Source organism: Desmodus rotundus, chromosome 9 (assembly GCF_022682495.2).
Source record: "Desmodus rotundus isolate HL8 chromosome 9, HLdesRot8A.1, whole genome shotgun sequence".
Taxonomy (NCBI): Eukaryota; Metazoa; Chordata; class Mammalia; order Chiroptera; family Phyllostomidae; genus Desmodus; species Desmodus rotundus.
Genome location: NC_071395.1, coordinates 81,167,795 through 81,181,921, shown reverse-complemented (window position 1 = coordinate 81,181,921; position 14,127 = coordinate 81,167,795). Strand labels below are relative to the sequence as shown.

Here is a 14,127-nt window from a genome sequence, read left to right as displayed (position 1 = left end):
TAGGTCAGAAGATGTTGGGTGGGTACCTCCATGTATGAGGGAGGGACTGATGGGCATACTTGAAGGTAAACTTTGTTCAGTGTTTTGAGGGTGTTTGAGGGCCTCGTAGTTAGGAGGAAGGTTGTACTCCTATAGGCAGTGCCCTGTTGCTCAGCCCAATCTGTTTCCTGCTGGGAACAGGAATAAGTTTCTGGAATGTTTAGAGCTGCTGAAGTCAGAGAAGCCAGTTTCTGGCTGGCTCTTCACTGTCTGTAGAGCCCAGTTTCATTTGGTGCCCAGGTCTGCTTGCAGCCTCTCCTTCCAGGCCTCTCCCTGTCTTCCTGTCTCAACATTCCTGCTTTCCCTTTCTTTGCTTCTAAGATTCCTGGCTCTTATTATTTTTAAACGATATTTTTACTTTTTCTTCTCTACTACGTCTTTTCTTTAAAATAGCCTCCTTTCAAGCAGCCTTCCTTAATCCTAATAGCATAGGAAGTTACTGTCTTCCTTTCACAGATAAAGAAACAAAAGCACAGAGACTAGTGAGTGTCAGTATTCAAATCCTGGCCATCTAGCCCCGAAGTCTGTGTCCTTAACCATTGTGTTTCCCTGCCTCTCACAAGTAACATCAGGTAAATCAAGGGACATTTGGCTGGCTATTTTTTATTAACTTTTTCCTTCAAGGAACATAAAAAATTAATGTTCTATTTATCTATTGTGTAACAAACCATCCCCAAACTTAGAGGCTTAAAACAATAGTCGTTTATTTTGCTTAGGGAACTACAATTTGTAGAGCTTGGCAAGTTCAGTCATCCCTGCTTATGTGGTGGTAGCTGGGGTAGTTAGACTAGGGATGGTGCATCCATTTCCAAGATAGCCCCATCACACGTCTGGCAGGTTGGTTCTAGTTCTTGGTGTCTCTACCTGTAGTCCTCCAGGAGCTGCTTGGGCTTCCCCTCAGCATGGTGGCTGGGTTCCAACAATGAGCATCCCAAAAGATAGGAAATGGAGACTGTCATTTCTTAAGATGAGTCTAGAAATTGCCAGCGTCACTTCTACTACATTCTGTTGCTCAGCCAGTCACAGAACCATGATCCCAGGGAAGGCAGCCCCACTTTTGATGGGAGAAGCGGCAAAGAATTTGGGGGCTTTATCTTAGAAATGCCATGATTGATGACTATTAGGAAGGGGTCACTTGGGATATCTGAATTTGATTTAACGCTTGTCTTTGCTTAAGCTTTAGCAATAGCATTAGCTTTTCTGAATGAATCTAAGCCTGTGAAGATCCTTCTTTTTTCTGTACAAGGCTGGTCTCTGTCGTTACTAGATGTATCTTCAATACTAATTGTTAGCTCCTCATGTTAAAGAAAACACAAAATATTCCAGCCTAGTTTAATCTTTCCTGGAAAATCCCAACAGGACATAGTCTGTACTAGGATTAAGACGTTAATTTGTTTTTAACTAGAGTCTTTGAAATCTTTTCAATTCCTCCTTGCTGAGACAGAATGCATTGTCCCAGGGAGAGTACAGCTTTGTTGGGGTTTTATATTTTGCCAAAATGATACACTAGAGGTCTGGTATGTAGTTCTTTCAGGTGGAAGCTTGGCTTGCAGGTGTAGGGAGTGTCAGAAGTGTTTTCTCCACAGACTCTTTATCACAGACTTGGTGAGATAGGATAGCTGGTTTCCTACGTAAGTTTCCTTTGGGATTCTGTACCCGAGCTTTTAGTAGGTTTGAGGAGGGAGGATTGTATGAAATCATGAGAGCATGTCTGCTTTGGGGTGTTCACATATAATAGTTATTCCTCCCAGATAACCTAAGGACTATTTTTTTTAAATTACAGTTTACGTTCAATATTATTTGGCAGTAGTTTCAGGTGCACAGCACGGTGGTTAGACAGTCGTCTCCTTTACAGAGTGTCCCCCTGATATCTCCAGTACCCACCTGGCTCCACGCATAGCTACTCCAGTATTACTGACTACATTCCCTATGCTGTACCTTACATCCCATGACTGTTTTGTAACTGTAAGGACTGTTTCTTAGACCTTTTCCTGTCCATATTTGTTCTGCCTTAAACTACTTTTCTAAAGTGTAAGGACAGTTATGATCAACTCCAGTCTTTTTGAATGAGGCTGATTGTGTTGTTCAACCCTTACTCCACTCAGATGTTTACAGAGCTTGGGGTTGGCAGGAATGTAAAGTTTAAGAAAAAGAAAAATACAGAAACTTTGGCTCAATGTAGAGGAGGCAGTTTATAAATTCGTATAAGAGAAGTATTCAGCCAGTGGAAGAATGTAGAAGGAAACGTTACTTCTAGTTAAGGGGTTGGGAAAGGCTTTATTTCAGGAAGAGCTGGAAAGGACAGTTCAGGTGGGGAAACAAAGCCAGAACCAAAATATAGAATAGAAAAAATACAAAGAACAGCAAATAAAGAGTATGGGTGGGGTTAGTAGAGATGGGGAATATAGTCAGAGAGAACCTCAGAAAGGTAGCACATTCTTTGGGACAGGCTCTGTCCCTCAAAGATGTGCTTCTTTGGGAGGTCGCCTGTGCCCCTTTACATAGGAGACATTTGATACTGCATATAGAGTCCCCTCCCCACCCCGCAACAAAGGCTTTATCAAGTAAAACCAAGTCAAATTTACATTCTGTAATCTTGGGGGTCATGCTCTGCATTTGACTTTTCATGAATTTACCACTTGAGCTAAACTATGCAAAATAATAGCAGCCAGTTAACATTTGTTCTTAATGAGTTAATGTCTATAAATCCTCATTGTGTCCTCACAAAGTAGATGCATTTTATGGATGTGGAAACTGAGATGTTCAAAGATTAAGCAACCTGCCTGAGGTTGTACAGATTGTTCATAGTGATGCTGAGTTTCAAATCCTGGTAGTCTAGCCCAGTAGGACTCAGTGAGGCAGGAGACCATTGACGGATGTTGAGCAAATGAATGACATCATCTGACAAATGTTTTACAGGTCATTCTGGCTGCTATATGGAAAATAGTCTGTAAAGTGATATGGGTAGGGAGGGAGACCAGTCAGAAGGATGTAAAAGTGATCTCGGTGGGAGCTAGTGGTGGCTCGGACCAGGGAGAAGCAGTGGAGGTAGTGGTAAGTGATCAGAATCTGGATACATTTGGAAGGAAGAACTAGCACAATTGACTGAAGGATTGGTTGCGGGATGTCAGAAAGAAAGGAGTCAGGTATGGCTGCCAGGGGTTTTGGGCTCAGTAACTGTTAGGATAGAATTGCCATTTACTGAGGTAGGAGGAGCATATTTCTGGGCGAATATCATTTATTCTTTCACAAATTAAATGTGAGTTTCTTATTAGACGTACAAGGGAAGATGTGGAGTAGACAGTCAGATGAGTAATTCTGGAGCTCAATGAAACGGGCCAGGCTGGAGATACTAACTTGAGAATATTTAGCATATAGATAAGGATTTAAAGCTGTGGAATTGGATGAGATCAGCCAGGGAATAAATGTAGATAAAAGACATTGTTGGGGAGAAAAGGAGGAACCAGCACAGGGTTCTGAAGAGCAGTAGCAGGTGAGGAGGGAGGCAGGAAGAGTGGGTGGCCTGGAGGGAGTGTTTCAAGAGTGATCCATTGTGTCAGCTGTTGCAGGTCCATGGGTGAGGACAGGTCTGACAGTTGACCTCTGGGTTTTCAGGGCGGTGACCGAGCAGTTTCAGGGGAGCTGTAGAGGTGAAGCCTTTTCCCGAGTGGGTTCAAGAGAGAGAAAGGGAACTTCTGGGACCAGTAGACTCACAGTAGCACCTTAGTTCTGAATTTTTTCACTTTTTGAATCTTTGGAGTAATAAGAAGAATAGAGGTGAGAGGACTCATAAGTGGTTTTTCAACAAAATTGCGAGATACAGAAAACTTATATTCCAAATTAGTGGTCAGTACTTCCTAAGCCACAGCTAGGCAGGAAATCCATTGAGGAAATCCTGACAGTTTGCTGAGAAAAAAAATGCTGAATGTGGAGGGGCCAGTGTCCGAAGTCTCCAAATACTCAGTCCCAGAGCGAGAAGGCCCCGCCCTAAGACTGTAAACAGGGCTGTGACTGGCCAGTGCTCAGGGGCTCTGCTTGAGGAAACAGAGAGAAGTGGGAAATGCCCAGGGGAGTCCAGAGTGCATCATCTTCGAAAACAAGAATTAGGTCTGTTGGTGCCAATGGTCTGTGAAGTAGCCTTTTGAGAAGCCAGAGAAGCTCCGGTCTGGCAATAGAAACTCTTGAACCAGAGGAGGTTTTGAGTGTCAGAGGAGACAGTGCTTCACAGGGGAGCCCCCCGCCACACCATAAGGCAACACATTCCTACAGCAGTGGGGGACAGGCATCAAGCTGTGAATCTGAAAGTTCCTCTGGTTTCCCACCCACTTCCTTACACCCCTCCCACTATGACAAGAAAACCCAATTAATTAATACAGATGACACAAAATGAATGCTTGTAGTTCTGTGCGGTGATAGGATAAGAGGAAAACATTAAAAAGAGAAGTGAATCTTTTCTACAGTTGATGAAAACACAACAGCAAATATATTAGCAGAAAGGAGGAATAAATTGTATTCAGTGTTCTAATATTAATTAAAAAAAGAAAATTTTAATGATTTGTCCACACTGAAGGTTAAGAGCACAGTCTTTTGAAAGATTGTCCTCACTTCAGATGCCACCTGCAAGGTCAGGGGTCCCCAGGGCCCACCCTCACTTCTAACTGTACACAGATGGCTTCAAGTCTCTGGGAGTCCCACAGCCACCATCAGGTTCTGTAATTCACTAAAGTGACTCACAGAACTCAGGAAAGCAACTACATTTCTGATTACAGTTTTACTATAGCGGGAGGGAACAGATCAGAGCCCACCAAAGGGGGAGAGGCAGAGGGGAAGGTCCGGGAAGGTTCCGGGCTGCATGGCCTCTAGCATGGCAGTACATAAAGAGCATTGAAACCGAGGCTGCTCACTCCAACTCTAGTGTCCAGGATTTTTACTGGGGATTTTTAAAAAGATTTTATTTTTTTATTTTTAGAGAGGGGAAGGGAAGGAGAGAAAGAGGAAGAGAAACATCAGTGTGTGGTTGCCGCTTGTGCGCCCCCTACTGGGGGCCTGGCCCTCAACCCAGGCATGTGCCCTGACTGGGAATCCAACCAGCCACCCTTTAGTTCACAGGCCGGCACTCAATCCACTGAGCCACACCAGCCAGGGCTATTGGGGTTTTTTTATGGAGGCATCTTTGATTAAATCATTCCCTGCTTGACTCAGTGTTCACCTCCCCTGCCCTCCCAGGAGGTTGGGCTGATATTATGTAGCTCAAAGCCTCAAACCTCTAATGACATTATGGGTCTTTCTGGGGTGACCTGCTCCCATTCTGAATCAGATTGTTAGCATCAACTATCTAGGGGCCCACCTGAGCACCTCATTAGCATAAAGTATGAGTCTGGTCTGGGGGCCCACCACGAATAACAAAGATTCTCCTATCACTTGGGAAATTCTAGTGGTTTAGAGGTTACTTTCCAGGATCAAGACAAGCCAAATTCTTCATTGCACAATAATGTAAAAAACAGCTGCTATCCTCTATTCAGAACTAATAATATTAGCCTGTTTTTATTTTTTCAGAGAAACAAAATATTAGAAATATTGGGGATAAAATTCATGTATCTTGTGTTCCTCATATCCCTTCTACATATATATTTATCCATATAGTATTTTGTGTGTTTTTAAAATCTTATAAAACATAATTTCAGGCTTAGAAAAATTGTAAGAATAATACAAAGAATTCCAAAACCCTTCACTCAGATTCCTCAATACTATATTTGCTTCATCGTTTTCTCTCTACTTTTTTCCCCCCAAATCATTTTCAGTATTTTATAAAAATAGGTAATCATTGATATAATACTAGTATCTAACCTACAGACCTTATCAGATTTAATTATTTCAATTAATGTTTTTTATAGAAAAAATAATCTTGGATCATGTAGTATAATCAGTTGTCATGTCTCTTTAGTCTCTTCCTTTAAAAAAAGATTTCACTTATTTATTTTTAGAAAGAGGGGAAGAGAGGGGGAAAGAGAGGGAGAGAAACATTGATGTGTGAGAGATACATCGGTTGCCTCTCATTGCCTCTAACCTGGGACCCAGCCCGCAACCCGGGCACGGGTCCTGACTGGGAATCGAAATGGCAGCCTTTTGGTCCGCAGGCCGGCGCTCAGTCCACCGAGCCACACCAGCCAGGGCTTTTTAGTCTCTTTTGACCTGGAACAGTTTCTCCATTTCTCTTAATTTTTATGATAGTGACAACTTTGGAGATTGCAGGCCAATATCTTATACAATATCCCTCAATTTGAGTTTGTTTAATGTTTCCTAATGATTGGACTCAGGTTATGCATATCCGACTGGAATATCATAGAAGTAATATTGAGTTCTTTTCAGTGCACTGAATTCTTTAGGATATATACCCAGAAGTGAAATTGCCAAATCATGTGGTAGTTCTATTTTTAATTTTATGAGGAACCCTCATACTGTTTTACATAGCAGCTGTACCATTTCAGATTCCCATCAACAGTGTAGTACTTTGTTTAGGATTTTTGCATCTATAGTCATCAGAGTTGTTGGCCTGTAGTTAGTTTTCTTTTCTTGTATCTTTTTGTGATGTTGTTTGAGGATACTATGAAGCCAATTGGACCTGGCCCTGGTGTATGTGTGTGTTGTCAGGGAGGTTTCTGATCATTGATTTATTGTGCTTTCTAGTTATAAGTCTATTCAGGTTTTCTCTTTTGTTTTTAAAAAATATTTTTATGTATTGATTAATGTTAGGGAGACAGGAAGAGAGAGAGAAACATCAATTTGTTGATCCATTCACTTATGCATCCTTTGTCTGTTTCTTGTATGTGCTTTGACCAGGGATCGAACCCACAACCTTGGTGCATCAGGTCAATGCTCTAACCACCTGAGCTCCTTGGCCAGGCAGGTTTCTCTTTCTTCACTATCCGTCTTGGTAGGTTATATTTGTAGGAATTTATCCATGTTTCTTAGTTTAACTTTGGTGTACATTGTTCATGGGAGTATCTTATAATCCTCTTAAGTTCTGTGCAATCAGTTGTAATGACTCCTCTTCCATTTCTGACTTTATTTGCATCTTCTTTATCTTAGTTAATCCACTAAAAGTTTGTCAGTTTTATTGATAATTTCAAAAACCCAACTCTTAGCTTTGTTGATTATTTCCTATTCTTTATTCCTTTCTTCTGCTAACTTTGGGCTTATCTTGTTCTTTTTCATTCCTAGAGGTGTAAAAACAGGGTTTTATTTTTTTTATTTTGGGGCTTTTTTTTAGATCACATTTTTTAATGGATAAACATTTTATTTTTTCAGTCATTTTTTATTTTTCAGTTACAGTTGACATACAATATTATATTAGTTTCAGGTGTACTCCCCAGTGACGACATTATAAAGCTTACCAAGTAATCATCCTGATAATTTCATTCCTGTTGACACCATACATAGTTATTCTCTATGCTGTACCTTACGTCCCCATGACTAATGTGTAACTACCAGTTTGTACTTCTTAATCCCTTCACCTTTCGCACCCATCCTCCCAACTCCTCTCCCACCTGGCAACCATTAGCATGTTCTCTGTATCTAAGAGTCTGTTTCTGTTCTGCTTGTTCGTTTATTTTGATTTTTAGATTCAATTGTTGATAGATATATATTTATTGCCATTTTATTGTTCACATTTGACCTTCTCCTCCTCCTTCTCCTCCTCCCTTCCTTCCCCGCCCTTCCTCCTTCTTGACCCTTTAGCATTTCATGTAATACTGGTTTGGTGGTAATGAATTCCTTTAGCTTCTTCTTGTTTGGGAAGCTCTTTATCTGTCCTTTGGTTCTAAATGATAGGTTTGCTGGATAGAGTAATCTTGGGTGTAGGTCCTTGCTTTTCATCACTTTGAATATTTCTTGCCAATCCCTTCTGGCCTGCAAAGTTTCTATTGAGAAATCCCTTGACGGTCTTATGGGAACTTGCTTATATGCAACTAACTGCTTTTGAGATTCTTTCTTTGTCTTTAACCTTTTACATTTTAATTATGATGTATCTTGGTGTGGATTTATCTTGTTTGGGACTCTCTGTACTTCCTGGACTTGTATGTCTATTTCCTTCACCAGGTAAGGGAAGTTTTCTGTCATCATTTTTTCAAGTAGGTTTTCAATTTCTCGCTCTCTCTCTCCTCCTTCCGGCACCCTCATAATGTGATGCTGATATGCTTGAAGTTGTCCCAGAGGCTCTTACACTATCTTCATATTTTTGTATTATTTTTGCTGTTCTGGTTGGTTGTTTTTGCTTTATTATATTCTAAATCACTGAACTGATTCTCAGTTCAGTGTCTACTGTTGATTTGCTGTAAATAATTTTTTATTTCAGTTAGTGTAGTCTTCATTTCTGACTGGTCCTTTTTTTTTCTACACTGTTGAAGTTCTCACCAAGTTCCTTGAGCATCCTTATAACCAATGTTTTGGACTCTGTATCTGGTAGTTGGCTTCCCTCCATTTCACTTAGTTCTTTTTTTTTTTTTTTTAATTTTTAAAAAAGATTTATTTATTTATTTATTTTTAGAGAGAAGGGAAGGGAGAGAGAAGGAGAGGGAAAGAAACATCAATGTGTGGTTGCCTCTTGTGTGCCCCGCACTGGGGACCTGGCCTGCAACCCAGGCATGTGCCCTGACTGGGAAATGAACCCGCAACCCTTTGGTTTTCAGGTCTGCACTCAATCTACTGAGCTACACCAGCCAGGGCTTATTTAGTTCTTTTTCGGGAGATTTCTCCTGTTCTTTCATTTGGGACCAGTTTATTTTTCTCCGCATTTTGGTTGCTTCCGTGTATTTGTTTCTATATATTAGGTAGAGCTGCTACATCTCCTGGCCTTGGCAGAGTGACCTTGTATAATAGGTGTCCTGTTGGGCCTAGTGGCACAGCCTCCCCAGTCACCTGAGCCAGGTGCTCCAGATGTGCGCCTGTGTGAGCCGTGTGCATTGTTCTGTTGTAGTTGAGCCTTGACTGCTGTTGGCATCACGGGGAGGGACTGACCCCCACGCCAGCTGGCTGTGAGGACCAGCTGCGACTACAGCTGCTGTGCAGGAGTCAACCCTATGGACCAGGACTTGCTTCATTGGGGTTTTGGCGCTCACCAAGTCCACACCTTGAGTGTGTCGCTTGTGGGGGTGGTAGGATTATAATCAGCATGGTCTGTAGCTGTCCACCAGGTGTGCCTCCTGCTAGGTGCAAAGTCAGCCACCGCCTTTGCCCTGCCCAGAACACCTGGCATAAGCTACAGAGCATTCTGCAGATGGCTGCTACTTGTGTTGGTCTTAGAGGTACCCAGGAGAGGCCAAGCTGTGAACCAAGGCTGGCTGCCACTAGTGCAGGGCCTGGGGACACTTAGCAAGAAGTAAGACATACACAGAGGCCAGATGTTGCTGGTTTGAGAGGTTTTGGAAAAGTCCAAAGCATGAGGCAAGACAGGCCCAGACATGCTGAAAATGTTGCATATCTTCTTACACCTTCAATATTAAAATGACTGCACAGCCCTGTCTGGTGTGGCTCAGTGAATTGAGCGCCGGCCTGCAAACCGAAAAGTAGCCGGTTTGATTCCCTGACAGGGCATGTTCCTGGCTGCAGGCCAGGTCCCCAGTTGAGGGTGTGCAAGAGGCAACCAGTGAATGTTTCTCTCACACATCAGTGTTTCTCTCCCTCTCTTTCTCCTTTCCCCTCTCTCTAAAAAATAAATTAAATCTTTAAAAAACTTACAAATAAAAAATAAAATGGCTGCACAAAAATTCACCAATTTCGGTAAGTTTTTAAAAAAGGCACACTGCTATAACAGTTGTCACAACACAAAATTGTTTCGAATGACGTTAAAGACAACTAAGCACTACCAGAGCCATTGCACGGAAAAACCAAGTGAACTTTGTGGCCAATCCAGTAGATAAATGCAAAGTTTTTAGAACAGTGCCTGAAATACTAGGTAATTGTTAGCTATTATTAAGAGCAGTTGTGATGAGATTATTGTTTTTATGCTTAATAGCTGTTATATATCATGTTAAAAAAAGACTGAATGATCTTTCTACGTTTGCAGAGTTGAAACTGTGGGACAACCAGACAGAAGAGATAGCATAGGCGTGTGTGCGGAAAAACAGAACGGATATGACTCTCTGCAGCGGGACCAAGCAGTGTGCATTAGTACAAATGGTGAGAAATTACTCTCATTCTCTTTGAAGTATGTGAATGACTATAGCAAGATGCAAGTCTGCCCCAGTATCACACATTTATAGCAGGAGATGAGAAGATACGGATCTTAATGACATATCTGCATGGCTGCTATGTACCAGGCATTGTTCTATATACCCTTTATAAATAATAAATTGTTTAATCCCTTTCACAGATTTTTGGAGTGGAGAGTAGTAGTATTTCCATTTTATAGGCGATGAAAACGGAGCCACAGAAAGGTTAAATAACTGGAGGTGGGTGGGCTGGGATTTGCTGCAGGGAGTCGCCTCTGCATTCTGTGTGCATAGGTCATCTAAATTCACCACAGATTTGGGCGCTAGGAAGAGAGTTTACTTAATTTCTTATATTTCCCTAGGTGGTTTGGTTCCTTACATCATGGTGATTACACTTTCAAAAGTCATGTTAAGACACGTTCATATTTTGTGTGGGTGAGGCAGTAGAGGTAGAACAAGATTCTTCTTTATTCCATGTGAAACAGTCTTGCTATTCCACAGGATGTAATTTTACAATGGAATCAAGTTTCTTTTGAAGCCATCCATATGGGGAATTCATGGTTTCTGTTTTTGGTGTTTTTTTTTTTTTTTTAGCAACCAGTGAATGCATCAATAAGGGAATAACACATCAGTGTTTCTCTCTCTCCCCACTCTTCCTCTCTGTCAAATCAGTAAATAAGAGTTTTCTAAAAAGGAAAGTCTAATTTTCAAGTGTGGTGGAAACGTGGCACAGCCAGTCTGCACTGCGCACTTGGCCACAGCCTCCAGTCTCTGTGCTAAAAGAGCAGCCCCTTGACCAGAGCTCTGAAATGTTATTAAAGCTTTAACTTTTTCTTCCTGTCATGAGGATGAGGGTTAATTAAATGCATTATCTTTGACCAGTTGGCGTTCCAAAATGTTTTCTTTATTTGAATTAGGAAATTAGCTGTGTCCTCAATATTCTGGAGTCTATTTCAGTTCTTAGTTATTGCTCACATGTAAATGACTTTTTACCTTAACATTCTAGGTGCAGTTTTTGTAAATGGAAAAGAAATGACTAATCAGTTGCCTGCCGTTACCACTGGGTCCACTGTCACATTTGACATTGAAGCTGTGACTCTAGGAACCACCAATAATAACGAAGGCGGGAACTTCAAGCTTCGAGTAACTATTAGCTCAAATAACAGAGAAGTGGTTTTTGATTGGTTACTCGATCAATCTTGTGGCTCTCTTTACTTTGGATGTTCATTTTTCTATCCGGGATGGAAAGTATTGGTGTTCTAGATTTTTGGGTGATTGGCTTTGGTTTACAAGATTTTAATGTAGCTGCTGTCATCCTAATGTGTAATTGAAAAAAACAAGAACAACATCTCTCAGTTAAGCCACTGGAAGTGGAAATTGTTTATTGGACTTATTTTGGAATATTTCAGCAATAAGAGACTTGAATATTGTGGACAAAACCATAATGCAGTCATTTTTATTCTTAGCGTAGTGTTAATTAAAAATACCACATCACAATAAAAATCAAATTGGCTTTTCAAATGTGAGATAAAGCCCTCCACCCTCCACTTTACTTTGTCAAGTTGGTTTTAGAACAGAAAAATGAATGTAACATTAGTTTATTAAATCTCCGTCTTCGAAGGGCCCAAGGCCATGTGAGAGCCCCATGTGGAGCAACAGGAACAGGCCAGGGGAAGCCCGGGCTCTGTGACACGCGCTCCCTTGTGCGCTCTCCACGTGAGTGTTGTGTATGCTCTCTGTATTCACGTGTGTGTAAGCGGTATTGAGTTTTATCTCGTGTTCAGTATTCTTAAAGCCCCCAAAGCATGATAATTTCTGCATCTTTTTTGTAATTACTGAGCAAATGTCTACAATAGGCAAAATGTTTTCTTTTGTTCTTTTCTTACAATTTGATTCATGCTAGGCTAAAGGATTTTCACAGGGTAAAACTACTTGTGGGAGTAGCGTGCACAGTGGTGTTAGCCATTTCACATGTGTGTAACATGTACAAGCGCAGACCCAGCTGCAGTGCTGTGCAAACGACTGTGTTTAGGGGATGGGCTGCAGTCAGTTTGTCGTCAGTTTTGTACATGGTCTTAGTGGGCCGAGCAAATGTATAGGGTAAATACTTGACCTATTTTTGGCAACTTAAACTTGTGTAAAATATTTATTTGAAGGACTTACTTAGTATGTAAAAATGATTATCTTACCTTGCTATATACCAACCTGTAGATTTTTTTTAATGTGAATTTAAAAAATTTTTTTTAACAGTAGAAAAGCAAGTTTGATATTTTTGTAAAATAATTTATTTGGGGATTCAAATTCCCTGTGAGACAATCGACCTTTTTCACTTGCCTTTTTATGTATAAGTGAGTCATCTTTCATTGGAGACATACTAGAATGTAGCTGCCTGGGAAAACTGTCTGAAACGAAATTAAAAACTGTAAGTTAAATGTGTGTATTTTTTTTTCTCCTACGATACTTGATGAATCTCATTTTAATCTTTACTTTTAAGTAGAGGGAGAAAAGAGTTTCTTGTGGCTCCAGTCATTTTAATTCAGATATTGTAACTTGTGGAAAGGTATTAATATTCCATGGATAAGCTCACTCACACAGATATTGTCTGGTACTTAGTGGAGTGCCTGGCACATGACGTGGGCACCATGAATGTCTGACTGAATGAATGTAGATGAGTTACCTCCAGAATGTCATCTCATGGTCTTCATTCAGCAAATAGTTATCAAACACCTTCATTTCTTCTTCTCCATTGGAGAATGACGTCTTAAATTTATACCTATAGAATCTTCCTAGTCACAGAAGTGACTTAAACCTAATTTAATTTTAGACAGGTTTGGATTTTAATTTTGAGCTCTGAAACTAATTTAAATATTGGTATTTTTTCCTGAACTGTGAACAGAAGATTTTGTTAAAAGCCATTCTCTTGAAATAGATAAAGGAACCTAGTATTCCAAGTCTGTGTGCTTGGAGGGACAAGAGAGTTTGGGTGATGTTAACCATGATAAGAATTGATATTTATTGGGTAGAAGTGACTTCCGGCCAAGATGGAGGTGTAGGTAGACACACTGTGCCTCCTTGTACAACCTAAAGGACAACAACAAATTTAAAAACAAAAAAACACCAGAACTGACAGAAAGTCAAACTGTACGGAAGTCCAACAACCAAGAAGTTAAAGAAGAAACACTCACCCAGACCGGTAGGAGGGGCGGAGACGGGCAGCGGGGCGGAGAGGACTCATGGCAAGGCGGGGGCTGGCGGACTGGGCAGTGCCACGTTCATGTGCAGATAAACCGGGAGGAACAACTGGGGAGCGAGACAGACCGCGCAACCCAGGGCTCCAGTGCGGGGAAATAAAGCCTCAAACCTCTGACTGAAAACACCTGTGGGGGTTGAGGCGGCAGCAGGAGAAACTCCCAGCCCCACAGCAGAGTTCCCGAGAGACCCACAGGGTCCTAGAACGTACACAAGCCCACTCACCCAGGAATTGTATCAGAAGAGCTCCATTTACTTGTGGGGAGCGGGGGAAGTGACTGAAGAGCAGCAGAGAGCAGAGCAAGCGGCACTGCTCCCTCTTGGACCCCTCCCCTGTGTACAGTGTCACAGAGCAGCGACATGTTGCCCCGCCCCAGTGAACACCTAAGGCTCCGCCCCTTACTGCATAACAGGTGTGCTGAGACAAAAAAAAAAATAGCCCAAATGAAAGACTAGATCAAAGCTCCAGAAAAAATACAACTAAGTGACAAAGAGATAGCCAACCTATCAGATGCACAGTTCAAAACACTGGTAATCAGGATGCTCATAGAATTGGTTGAGTATGGTCATAAATTAGAGGACAAAGTGAAGGCTATGAAAAATGAAATAAAGGAAAATATACAGGAAACCA

The 14,127-nt window shown here is 41.3% G+C and overlaps 1 protein-coding gene across 1 annotated transcript in view; it reads left to right on the top strand.

Annotated features, from left to right (window-relative positions):
• The window catches only part of CRLF3 (cytokine receptor like factor 3), a 32,995-nt gene extending 20,316 nt beyond the window's left edge, over window positions 1-12,679 (top strand). The window contains exons 7-8 of the mRNA XM_024564991.3: window positions 10,103-10,215; window positions 11,254-12,679. Coding sequence (XP_024420759.3) covers window positions 10,103-10,215; window positions 11,254-11,510 — 370 coding nt within the window. The 3' untranslated portion in view covers window positions 11,511-12,679. The remainder of the gene's footprint in view (window positions 1-10,102; window positions 10,216-11,253) is intronic.
• The last annotated feature ends 1,448 nt before the right edge of the window (window positions 12,680-14,127 follow it).